This window comes from Chiloscyllium plagiosum, chromosome 25, assembly GCF_004010195.1.
Source record: "Chiloscyllium plagiosum isolate BGI_BamShark_2017 chromosome 25, ASM401019v2, whole genome shotgun sequence".
Lineage (NCBI taxonomy): Eukaryota > Metazoa > Chordata > Chondrichthyes > Orectolobiformes > Hemiscylliidae > Chiloscyllium > Chiloscyllium plagiosum.
The window spans coordinates 34,492,247-34,505,364 of NC_057734.1; the positions used below are offsets into that span (position 1 = coordinate 34,492,247).

Here is a 13,118-nt window from a genome sequence, read left to right on the forward strand (position 1 = left end):
GATAGAATTGTTTGCTAATAAGTTGCCCCTACACCATAAGCTTATATTTTGTCTAATAACCTTTGATGTCACACCTCGACAAATACAGTATAGCCCTTGGTTCCCCTCTATCTTGATACTTCCTCAAAAGCACCAATAAATTATTCAAACATGATTTCCCTTTGATTGTTTTCCAAGTTGGAATGGGGCAATCATTAGCCCTGCAATTGGGTGTATAAGTTGCCTACAAAACTATGTTTAGTGTCATGACTGAGACATGAGAAAAGTGCTGGTAACTGAATTCTACCCTTTGCATCAATAGTATTACTGTTTAGATTCAAATCAACAAAATGGCCAAGTGCTTCACTATTGTACTGCTGTCCAGAATAGAAAACACTTCCACTAGGTTTCTTTAATGACCTCAAAAATAAACCGCTGTAAAATCAAATTCATTTCTCAAATCAAGTTGCAAAACTGGCCAACAACTACAATTTAATCCAGAATTAAAACATCCCACTTTAATCTCAAATAAACACACAACTTGACACAGGTATTATTTATAAAGGGCAAAAAGATAAAACACCGCATTGACCAACAGTCTGAAAAATAAAAGATATAACTCGCCAAACACAGCCGACCAGTTTTCTTGCTGACTTTTTCAAATTGCTGACAAGCATAAATTGATAGATCAAATTTGGCTATGAGAGAAATAGAGCTTGTCCCAAGTCCTTAGAAAACTGAGAGCTCAGTATTTCAGGGTTAGTAATGTAGTCAAGATATTGTGATATGGAAACTTGAACAGGTTCCTAAATACTTCACCCAAGAGAAAATTTCAACAAAGAGAGTACTTGCCTGCATAGCAGGTTTTGGAAGATTTGTTCCTTCCAATTCCCTGGACATTGAAACAGAAACAAAGGCTAGAGAGATGATTTGGAAATGCCTGGTGCTGGACTGGGGTGTACAAAGTTAAAAATCACAACGCCAGATTGTAGTCTAATAGGTTTATTTGGAAGCACTAGCTTTCAGAGCGCTGCTCCTTCATCAGGTGGTTGTGACAGGCTAGTGTTGCTAGACAAACAGTACAGTGGCCTACAGTTCCTTCCAATGCAGGTTTTCCAGCAATTAAGGGCAATAAGTTTCTCTTACCTTATTAACAGTTTGTTTGATGTTCTTCATAAGTTACTTGACTTTCTGCAATTAGAGACTGTTTAGAGCTCATACTCAACTGCTGGACTTCAATTTTTGGTAAATTCAGTTTATTCCTGTGTTCCTAACATTAGTCAATGCTGCTTTTAGCTCATTATTGCAAGTCTTAAAACTGGGCATCTAGTCATGTGATCCTTTTGATAGTCCCTGGGATTTAAGTCTTTAAAAAGTCATCAATTTCTACAGAAATCGTAACAAAATAGAGGTATGTAATTTTTTTAAAGTAGTAAATATTTAATGGTGAACCTTTAAAAATGATGGTTTGGGCTCAACTGGAGTAGCATGCCCAATTCTGGGCACTACACTTTCAGCAGGATATGAAGGTTTTAGAGTAGGTTTTAAAAAGATTTGTAAATGGCTCCAGAATAGAGGTATTTAAGTTACATAGATTGACTGGAAAAGGCGAGTTGTTCCCCTCAAAGATGCTGGAGAGGGAATTTGACAGGGATATTTAAAATCATAAAAGGTATAAACTGATTCTTCTTTTTTGGCAATGGAAATATAGGACACCAATTAAAGATTACAGTCAAATACTATTGCAGGGTTACAGGGAAAGGGGAGTGGGGCTAGCTAAGTTGCTCTTGCAAAAAGCGGACATAAGCATGAAGGGCCAAATAGTTACAGTCGCTGCTGAAACCATTCTTTATGACAACATCAAAGTGCTGTAGGGAGAATATTATAGCTCTGAAGCAGCAGCAACACATATTTATTAGGATGCTGCCTGGTATGAGAAATTGCAAATATGAAAATTAACTAGCTTGTTTTAAAACATTGGACTGTTCTTTTAAAATGTTAGAATTTACAGGTTGATATAATAATTGCTTAAAACTTCAAACAGTTCAGATGAAATATGTAGAAACAGATGTTTCTAATGGCTATCGGCGCTGTAGCTAAGGGCCAGAGACTCAACATTTTATGAAATTACGAGAATAAGCTTTATGTAATTATGATTTCACAAAGAGCAATTATTTTCCACGGTTTGGGGTTGTATAGTTCAGGATAAAATTTGACAGATGAGTAAAAGTGAGGAGGATGATGGGACATAGGAATAGGCTGGCTAATTTTGCCTGCTCACAGATAATCATTTTATGGGATTGGAATATTTCTATGTTGCAATTTTCATATTCTTCACCACAGATGCTTACAGCTGGTCATTAAAAAAGTATTATTCAGTTCTGAACTTATTTCTGAATTGAATTAGATCATGGCTGATCAGTGCCTCAACTTGTCTGAGAACATTTCCAAAGTCATTAGCTGCTGAGCTGTTTCGATGACATCTTTTCTGCTGGATACATTCTTGGTGAAATTAATGTTACAAAATCCAGGGCTCTGAGCTCTCAAGATCTTTGCAGGTTGTTTTCTTCAAATATTACCCACAAAATCCAGGTCTATGTATTTTCAAAACACCGCAATTACATAACATTGATCCCATGTACTCAAGTTAAATGCATATATCCTGTCCTCAAACAAAATACTTTAAAGTGTGGTATCATTATAGGAAATTTGCTATACCTTTGATGAAATTAATAATTCCTTCCTGAGGGACGTGTTGAGATTTGAACACAATAGTCAGTACTAGGTCTGAGGAAGAGTTCATTTCATTGAATTCTACCTTATTTTCCATTGCACTTGAATCCCAATCGTTGTAAAGTGGCTTTCGGCAATCTATTTTAGTTATAGAACATAGAACAATACAGCACAGAACAGGCCCTTCGGCCCACGATGTTGTGCCGAACATTTGTCCTAGCTTAAGCACCCATCCATGTACCTATCCAATTGCCACTTAAAGTTCGCCAATGATTCTGACTCTGCCACTCCCACAGGCAGCGCATTCCATGCCCCCACCACTCTCTGAGTAAAGAACCTACCCCTGACATCTCCCCTATACCTTCCACCCTTCACCTTAAATTTATGTCCCCTTGTAAAACTCTGTTGCACCCGGGGAAAACGTTTCTGACTGTCTACTCTATCTATTCCTCTGATCATCTTATAAACCTCGATCAAGTCACCCCTCATCCTTCGCCGTTCCAACGAGAAAAGGCCGAGAACTCTCAACCGATCCTCGTACGACTTCCTCTCCATTCCAGGCAACATCCTGGTAAATCTTCTCTGCACCCTCTCCAAAGCTTCCACATCTTTCCTAAAGTGAGGCGACCAGAACTGCACACAGTACTCCAAATGTGGCCTAAACAAAGTCCTGTACAGCTGCAACATCACTTCACGACTCTTGAATTCAATCCCTCTGCTAATGAACGATAATACTCCATAGGCCTTCTTACAAACTCTATCCACCTGAGTGGCAACCTTCAAAGATCTATGTACATAGACCCCAAGATCCCTCTGTTCCTCAACCTCACTAAGAACCCTACCATTAACCCTGAATTCCGCATTCTTATTTGTTCTTCCAAAATGGACAACCTCACACTAGGCAGGGTTGAACTCCATCTGCCACTCCTCAGCCCAACTTTGCATCATATCTAAGTCCCTCTGCAGCCAACAACAGCCCTCCTCACTGTCCACAACTCCACCTATCTTCGTATCATCTGCAAATTTACTGACCCACCCTTCGACTCCCTCATCTAAGTCATTAATAAAAATTACAAACAGCAGAGGACAGACTTGTAAGGCAAGACCTCCCCTTCACAAATCCGTGCTGGCTGTCCCTAATCAAGCATTGTCTTTCCAGATACTCATAAATCCTATCCCTCAGTACCCTTTCCATTACTTTGCCTACCACCGAAGAAAGACTAACTGGCCTGTAATTCCCGGGGTTATCCCTATTCCCTTTTTTGAACAGGGGCACAACATTCGCCACTCTCCAGTCCCCTGGTACCACCCCTGTTGACAGTGAAGTTGACCACCCCTGTTGACAGTTATATTCCAAAGTTAAAGAGACCAGGTAAGTGTCAATTCACTTTAGAATACAAGCCTGTCTCAAATTTTTAAAATTTATTTTGTCATCTGAATTGCAGAAATTATGTTCTTGCCAATTATACTCTCAAACCAATATTCTAATTTTAGTCAAAACAGGCCAATGATATCCTCATGATCCCACCAGGTTCAAAAATCACAAAGACAAATGTTTCAATGCAAAGCTCTTTCCAATTCTCTAACCCTCGCAAACTATACAGTTGAATATAATAGTCTTAGCTGCAAGATGCATCTCCTATTATGAAGGATAGTATATTCATAATTGAAGCAGCTAAATGGCAGGTCAGTTGTAATTTTTTCACTTCCATAAACAAAGTACTACCCTGCCCTGATCTTGAAACGCTTAAGAAATCAAATTCAACCTTCTCTTCACAGCTTCCCAAAAATTAATTCGTATAAATCTTAAGATAAAACATACAGATTAACATGGCAAGAAAACAGATATCAAAAATTTCCTTAATAATTCAGTCCAGAACAATACTCAAACCCAACAATTCTATCAAACAAGACCTCTCTTTACAAACAAAATCCAACTGAAGTCCAGAACTAAGCTTCTCCATTGAGACATAACTCCCAATACATGCATAAAATATCAATGCATTTCCTGTTAGCAACATGAAAACTATAGAATTTTTAGATATCCTGTATTATAGACTCCCATCCTCATATTTGTGTAGAAATAATGGCAATGCTTGATTTCAACATAAATTATGTTTATGAAATTTTCCTGAGTAAGGGATAGTACAGATTGATGATTTCAGGAATATGTTGACCATAAGAACTAGGAGCAGGAGGCGGCCATCTGGCCCTTTAAGCCTGCTGCACAATTCAACAAGATCATGGCTGATCTTTTTGAGGCCTCAGCTACACTTACCTGCCCTTTCGCCATAACCCATATCCCTTCACTGTTCAAAAAATTATCTTAGCTTTGAAAACATTTACTGAAGAAGCCTCAACCACTTCAGTAGGCATGGAATTCCACAGATTCATAACTTTCTGGGTGAAGTTCTTCCTCAATTCAGTCCTAGATCTGCTCTCCTTATTTTTGAGACTGTGCCTTTTTGTCCTAGTTTCGCCCGCCAATGGATACATCCTGTCTACTTCTACCTTATTTATTCCCTTCATAATTTAATATGTTTTTATGAGATGCCCCCTCGTTCTTCTAAATTTCAATGCCTTATCAGCACCCTATACAGCTACAAAATAACTTCCCTGCTTTTAAACTCAATCCCTTTAGCAATGAAGGACAAAATTTCATTTACCTTCTTAATTACCTGTTAAACTTGCAGATCAACCTTCTTTGATTCATGCACAAGGACACCCAGCAACAGCGTGCTGTAATTTCTTACCATTCAAGTAATAGTCCTTTTTACTGTTATTCCGACCAAAATAGAGGACTTCCCATTTATTAACATTGCAAAGGGATAAGTTTAAGTGAGTGGACAAAGGTCTGGTAGATGGAGAACAAAGTTTCACAGTCTTCTACACAATTTGCTGTACCACGTATCTTAGTATCATCCGCAAACTTTGACGCACTACATGTGGTCCCCAACTTCAAATCAAATATGCAAACTGTGAATAACTACAGTCCCAACACAGATCCCTGAGGCACACCACTAGTCACTGATCTCCAACCAGAATAGCACTCATTTATTCCCATACTTTGCTTCCTGTTGGTTAACCAATCTTCTATCCATGCTAATGCATTGCCTTTTTAAAGCCTTTCTTGCTCAACATATTAAAAAACATTTTGTTACAATGATTAAAAGTCCTGTGGAAGACATTTTTGTCAAAATTAACAGGAAATTTAAAAATGGCACTTATTTTAATCTCAGCTGATACAGAGTTAATTACACTTCCTGACCAATTTATGTAATCTCACATAATTGACATTTAAATGCTACAGAAAACTTACCATTACTATTGGGCCATGGGTGTAAACTCCTGCTTCTAATTAGTGCTTCATCTATTCTTCCACCAGATGGATTATCCACATATTGTCGACCCTGCTCCAGGGCATTGAAACACTCTGTGCAAGAATCGCTACTATCTGCTCTCAGCTTGTCATAGTTCCAATTTGCTGATTGAAGTGCTGATCTATCTAAGGAAATGTAGTCCAGAGAACTTAGAGAAGTGAAAGGTCCTGTACACTGATCCTGTACAAGAAAAATTAAGTTCGCTGTTAGGTCTTGTAGCCTCTTCGACCCATCAAATCCTTGAGGAACAACAGAATTCCGACACAATATCAATCGTCTTTCTGCAGCTTGACCAATCTCTGATGTCCTCCCAAAAATATCAAATTCATCCTCGAGAAAGAGACCTGCATTATATCCAAGTCTGCGGTTTACGACAGCACTAAATCCACAGGTGCATCCAAACTGGGCTTCATTGGTTGGATCTGGGATGTATAAACCAACATCCGCCCCTTTGATATTCATATTACAAACACAGATACAGCAGCTATCGAAGTTGCGATCTTTGAAGAAATTCATCACCGAATCTGAAAGGATTAGCGTAACGTACAAGCTGTGTGCCTGGGGAATTGACTGTATGGTTGCTGGCTCCACGGAGTTCAATGGTCGTGTGGTTGAAGGTGTTGAAGCAGGGGAACACATATCAGCACTATCATACTTCACTGATCCTTGCCCACTGGCAGTGCCCCCACCCCGTGGAGTTCGTGGTGTCCTTGGTGTACGAGGTGTTGGGACAGAGAAGCGAGGGGTTGCAGGAGATGGCAACACACCAGCACCACTGTTGCTGGCAGGTGCAGTAGAACTTACTGCCAAAGGTGTGCTCATTTGAGGAGTGCTCATCTGAATATAATCTTCTGTCAGACTCCCAACACTAGGCACATTGCTGTAAGAACAAGGGCAGTTTTAGAAAAATATTGATTTGTCGCTCGAGTATAAATTGAAGTAGCTATTAGTATGCTTTGTAGGAAATAACCAAGTATAAATGCAATGACACTGTCAAAATATCAAAATAAACATTACTTAAAATGTTGCATTTACCACCTTACTTGTAACATTTAAGGAAACTCCGATGTTACAACCAGTCATTGCTTGTCTAACTTACAGAATGTCACTTAACTACAGAAAATTTGCCAACAATTCCAACAATAAATGTTCTAAATATTAATCCATTTAACTAATTTTATTCTTGTCATCCGTTTGAAACACAGTTGGGTTTAGATACTAACTAAACTCAACTTTGATAGTTCCTTTTCAGTTCCATGCACGTAACTTGCAACAAAGGCTTTCCAGCACTTACACATATCCATCCCGATTTAGTGAAGCAGGTGGTGGTACAGGCAATTGTTCGATTTTTGGAGGAATAGCCCATGACGGTCGGTATATGCAGGCATCTGGTATTTTCAGTGGAGCAAGGCATTGACTGGGCACGGCCTTTAGTGGTGCAAACATTGAAGACCCAACAAAAGCCTTAGCTTTTGGGGGCTTGTGCACGTAAGAAAAATCCTATAAAAAAGTATCATTAAAAAAAATTACCTTTGAAACAGACATCATGCAGTCAAACAAAAATATAATAAAACTTCAGGATATGTTAAAACATTATTAAAATATTAACAAAGCCCTTTAAAAATATTAAAAGAATACACAACTCTGACATTAACTTTCCAAACTGCCTTAATTTGTTTTCATTTACTAACTGTTATTTCTTCAGGCTTAGGACTGCCCAGTCGATCTTCCACTTGCATTTTGAATTCTGTGAATTGAGCTGCGGTCATAGTACCAACTGGATTCTCCATGCTACTCATCCCTGCAGGCATTTCAGAATTAACACCATCTTTGTAATTCATTACTGGAGAAAATGCTGGATGTTGTTCCAAAGATGGAGGGGTTGGAAACATTCTTTGCAGATCTGCGACAGCTGGAAGAAATTAAGCTTTATCAAATTCTTGTTCACTGTTTGCAAACAAATCCAAATTTATATTTGCTCATTTCAAATCATGCTCTGGAACTACTCAAAAATTCAGTTTCAACATCAGTTTATTTTTGTCAAACTCAATGTCAAAATCACCCCAAAGCGATGTTTATAAATGTCAGTATTTCATTTTCAAATTCTCTTTTAAAATTTACTTCTTTTGAATATTTTAAGTACTAAGCCCTATAACATCCTGGAAAACAGTAGCACTACCGTAAACACTTACTTGGAGGATAAGGCCCAGTTGTCTTCACATCTTTTCCAACAGCTTTGTCTTCTGATCCTGCATTTGCTTGCTTAGAGCGTGTTGGGGAAGATGTCTGCAATAAATAGTTGTCTTCTTTTAATAAACTTTCTGGGTTGTTTTATTTCTGCAAATATATCTTAGTAATGTTTTAGGCTTAGCTTGGATGAGACTAAGAATTATGGATCAAGAGGAAAGTTTGTAGTGTGATAATTGAAAAACATGAATGCATTTTGCACTATACCTTCAAGTACATTCTCACAAGCATGTACATACACTATAATAGTTTTACATCATGGCTTAACTGACTTATTTTTAGTTGCAGCAAAATATACTAGAAGTACAAATGTTAAACTTGTACTTAATTCCTTTCTCTATCAAAATTATAACTGAAAACTCTGTAGAAATTTAATTCTCAACGTCCAATAATTCAAGAAAGAAAGCTATCTTAATGTTATGTAAATAATTGCAAAACTACATACTCCTGCAATTGTTATACTCAGCAGAACTGGAGTTATCCAAATGTGATGCAGTTTTATTAAGTTTCAAGCCCTGTATCCAGCGAGTGATCATTCTGAAGGCATATTTGAGAATTTGTGGTTTTTAACAGCAGCATGCAGAGAGCAAGACAACATTATGATGAGAACAAAGTTGCGATGGTTAGAAGTCGAATGAAGCTGACATACCTATGTTGACTAGCAACATAGAACATATCCTGTGAAAGAATGAAACATCTGAAACTAGTTGCAACTTAAAATTAGGATGAACATTCTTCTGGTAGAAGGGGGGAAATGTTGTTTTTATAGGTCAGGATTCCCATCAGTATTAAAACTTTCTGGTTTTAGTTTTTAAACAATAAGTTCTCATTAATTGCTATGTATTCCAGAAAAATATCAATGTCCTAGATGACCAGATGTGCAGGAAGCATTTTCAGTTGTGGAAATCTGAGCTCTGGGTTTCAGCGTTAGGTGAAAAGGTGGTCACACTGCAACTTATGAGTCCAGAGGAAGGAAATGGATGATCTTCAGGCAGTCCCAGAGAAACAGGCCAGGTAGTTCAGGAATCCCCAGGGATCCTGCTCGCAAATCAGTTATCCGTTTTGGAAATTAGTCCCTTTTAGGAATCAAAGATTCAAGTTTGTGCATCACAAGCAACTCAGCTGTACAGCGGGGAAGGAAGTAGAAAGGAAGAGCAACAGCGATAGAGGATTCAATTGTTAAGTGGACAGACAGGTATTTCTGTTGCCATGAATGTGACATTGCTTCCCTTGTGCCAGTATTAAGTATGTCACAGAGCAGCTGGTAGAATTCTCCTGGAGAGGGTGAACAGCCAGAGGTATTGGTTAATAATAATGATGTGCACAGGGAAAGACATGCAGCCCCACAATCAGAATTAAGGGAGTGGGTATAAAAGTTAGCAAGCAGGACTTCAAAGCAATAGTCTTTGGATCATGCACAGTGCCAAGTGTTCAAATGAGGACAGAAATAGGAGAATGCATGGCCAGAAGAGGACTCTTCAGATTCCTGGGACACTTGGATTTGTTCTGGAGATGATGGCAACTGTACAAAGAAGGAATTATGCACCTTGTGGGTTGTTTTGTTGGTTTTTTTTAGCAAGGGCTTTAAATGTTCCTGGATTGTGTGCAAGGAAGTTTCCTACAGCACGTTGTGCCCAGTTCAAAAAAGAAGAATGTACTGTTTGACCTGGTTCTTGGAAAATGAGGTGGACCAAGTGGATCAAATGTCAGTGGGGGAATATTTAGAAGACAGCAATTGCGATAACAAGACCAGGATAATGGTGGAGAATGATACACATCAATCAGAATAAGAAAAACAAATCAGCAGATCGCTGACTTCAATGGGACAAGAAAAACTGAAAGAACTGTGGATGCTGTAAATCAGAAACAAAAACAGAGGTTGCTGGAAAAGCTCAGCAGGTCTGGCAGCATCTGTGGAGAGAAATCAGAATTAACGTTAAGGGACAAGTGAGTTCTTAAAAAGGGTCACTCGAGGTCTGAGCAAGGCAGAAATAACTAGAATGAGACACTGATGGAAAAAACTGTAGCACTGCAATGGACTACCTTTGAAAAGGAGATAGTTTCTGTTCAGTTAGGGTATACTGCCTCAAGTCAAAGGCAGGAAATATAAATCCAGAGCTCCCAGGCTGACAAAGGAAATAGAAATTAAGAGAAAGAAGTGCTTATGATAGGTGTCTGGTAGAAAATATAATTGACAGCCAAGAAGAATACAGAAGGTTGAAACGGGAAGTGAGAAGGCAAACGAGATAAACAAAGAGGAATTGTGTGAAAAGTCTGGCAGCCAACATCAAGGATTGCCTTAAGGTTTAGAGCATATAACTGGTAAGGAAACCAAGAGGAATGGGGCTGATAAGAGACCAGAAAGGGATTTTACACATGCAGGTAGCAGGCAGGCTGAGGCATTAAATGAATATTTTAGATTTAGTTTTACCAAGGAGAGAAATACTACCAGGCCATAGTGACTGAGAACAAAACCCTGTCAACTGGAAGGGTTTAAAAAATTGATACAGAAATTGCATTGGACTGACTGTTGGTACAAAACACCATACCTGGATGAGATGCATCCAAGTAAAGGGAGTGAGTGAAGGCTGCAGGTGCACTGGCCATTATCTTTGTCTTCTTTAGAGACAGTGAAGGGCGGAAAGACTGGGAAATTAGCCAAATGGCCTAATTTCTGTTCCTATGTCTTATGGTCTAAAATAGCAAATATTCCAGCCTTGTTGAAAAATGGTTGTAAACACACTAATTATGGACCAGTCAGTTTAACTTTGGTGGTGTTGTAGCTTCAAGAAACAATTATTCAGGAGAGCATTAACAGTGACATAGGAAAAAAAAGTTGGGCTGATTGGGAAGAGTCAGAATGAATGTCTGACCTGGAAATGATGTCTAACTAACTTGGAGCTTTTTGAAGAACTCAATAATGACAGCACTGTGGATAAGGAGCACATGAACTTCCAGAAAGCATCTGACACAGTGCCAAACAGGCTTGTGGTGAAAGTTACAGATTATGAAATAAAAGAGAAAGTAGCAAGGTAGCTACAAAACTAGCTAAAAGAAAAGAAACAGAGTGCAGTGTGAATAGACGTTTTTCAGGCGAGAGGAACATTTGCAGCAGAGCACCCCAGTAGCTGGTATTGGGACCGTTGATTCACCTAATATATATTAATGGACTTGATCTTGGTTTGTAAGGGACAATGCTAAAATTTGTGGATGACAATTTTAAAATTTGCGAGTGGAAGAATTTAAAACTGTGAGGAAGACTGTGTAGAACAAAAAGGCGTGCAGAGAAGTGTGAGGAGATGCACTTTGATAGAAAGAAGAGGGACAAACAATATAAAACAGGGGGTACAATTCCAATGGGGGTGTAGGACTTTGAGGAACCTGGGTGTAAATATGCTCAGATCACTGAAATTGGCAGACCAGGTTGAGAGAGCCATTAGTAAAGCATACAGAACCTTTAGCTTTATTAATAGGGACATAGAGCAAAAGGACAAAGAGAGACGTTGAACTTGTACAAATCATCAGTTAGATCTCTTATTAACCTACTATTTACAATTCTAAAAATCACACAACACCAGGTTATAGTGCAACAGGTTTATCTGGAGGCACTACCTTTCAAAGTGCTGCTTCTTCATCAGGTGGTTGTGGAGTAGAATCATACGACACAGAATTTATAACCAAGTGATTGCACGTCATTGGAATATAATATTAAACAAATTTAGTTCAAGTTTTTCACCTTTTAGAGTCATCATGTTAGTTTTGGTTCCTCCATACGTAAATCCCAAAAACTCTTAAAATTACATTCTCAAGATAGCTTTTAACAATAGGTGCTATCTCAGCTCAGATAATGGACTGAAGGTGTGAAATTAAAGTCTGTTTGAGTTCCAATGTTAGGTCAGACTGATTTTATTTCTAAAGTGGGATTTACAGAATTTTACATTGATTTATCCAGTTTTTGAGCAAAAAATTTGTAATTCTGTGAGTGCATATTTATCCCACAAACTTTTATATATGTATATGTGCAGGGGACACAGAGTGTGTGCGTGCATGAGGGCATGTGTGTGGGGGTGTGAGTGTGTGAGAGTGTGTATGTATGTGACAGTGTTTGAAAGAGAGCCTGCATGGACATGTGTGTGTGTGTTTGTACACATATAGATACATAGAGTGCAGTGGGGTCACCTATAGTGCGACATGTACCCAAGGTCCCGGTTGAGGCCATCCCCATGGGTACCGAACTTGGGTATCAGCCTCTGCTCGGCCACTTTGTGTTGTTGCCTGTCCCAAAGTCTGCCTTAGAGGATGGTCACCTGAAGGTCCAAGGCCGAATATCCCGGACTGCTGAAATATTTCCCAATTGAGAGGGAATATTCCTGGCTGGTGCTGGTTGTGCGGTGTCCATTGATGACTTACAATTTTGGACACCAGAGCATAGGAAGATGTAAATGCAGTGGAGAGTATGTAGGAGTGATTTGCAAGAATGGCTCATGCAATGAAAAATTTCAGTTATGAAGATAGATTAAACCAGTTGGGATTATTCTCCTGAACAGATGACGACAAAGAGGAGATCTGATAGAGATTTTCAAAGCCATGAGGGATTTGGAGAGAGTAGATCAGGAGGAACTGTTTCAATTTGTAATAAGGATATAAAAAACAGAGGGCACAGATTAAAAATGATTTGCAAAAGAACCAAATGCAAGTTGAGAATAAACTTTTTCACAGAGTGAGTGGTCATAGTATGAAATGCACTGCTATAAAGTGTGGTAGAGGCAGTTCAGTTGG

At 38.8% G+C, this 13,118-nt stretch overlaps 1 protein-coding gene across 2 annotated transcripts in view; it reads right to left on the reverse strand.

The window, feature by feature from the left end:
* LOC122562734 (mediator of RNA polymerase II transcription subunit 13-like) overlaps positions 1 to 13,118 on the reverse strand; it is a 236,468-nt gene that overhangs the window by 33,904 nt on the left and 189,446 nt on the right. For both annotated transcript variants that reach the window (XM_043715858.1, XM_043715857.1), the window contains exons 14-17: positions 8,285 to 8,378; positions 7,784 to 8,004; positions 7,387 to 7,592; positions 6,032 to 6,972 (exon numbers count right to left, since the gene is read on the reverse strand). In XM_043715858.1, coding sequence (XP_043571793.1) covers positions 6,032 to 6,972; positions 7,387 to 7,592; positions 7,784 to 8,004; positions 8,285 to 8,378 — 1,462 coding nt within the window. The remainder of the gene's footprint in view (positions 1 to 6,031; positions 6,973 to 7,386; positions 7,593 to 7,783; positions 8,005 to 8,284; positions 8,379 to 13,118) is intronic.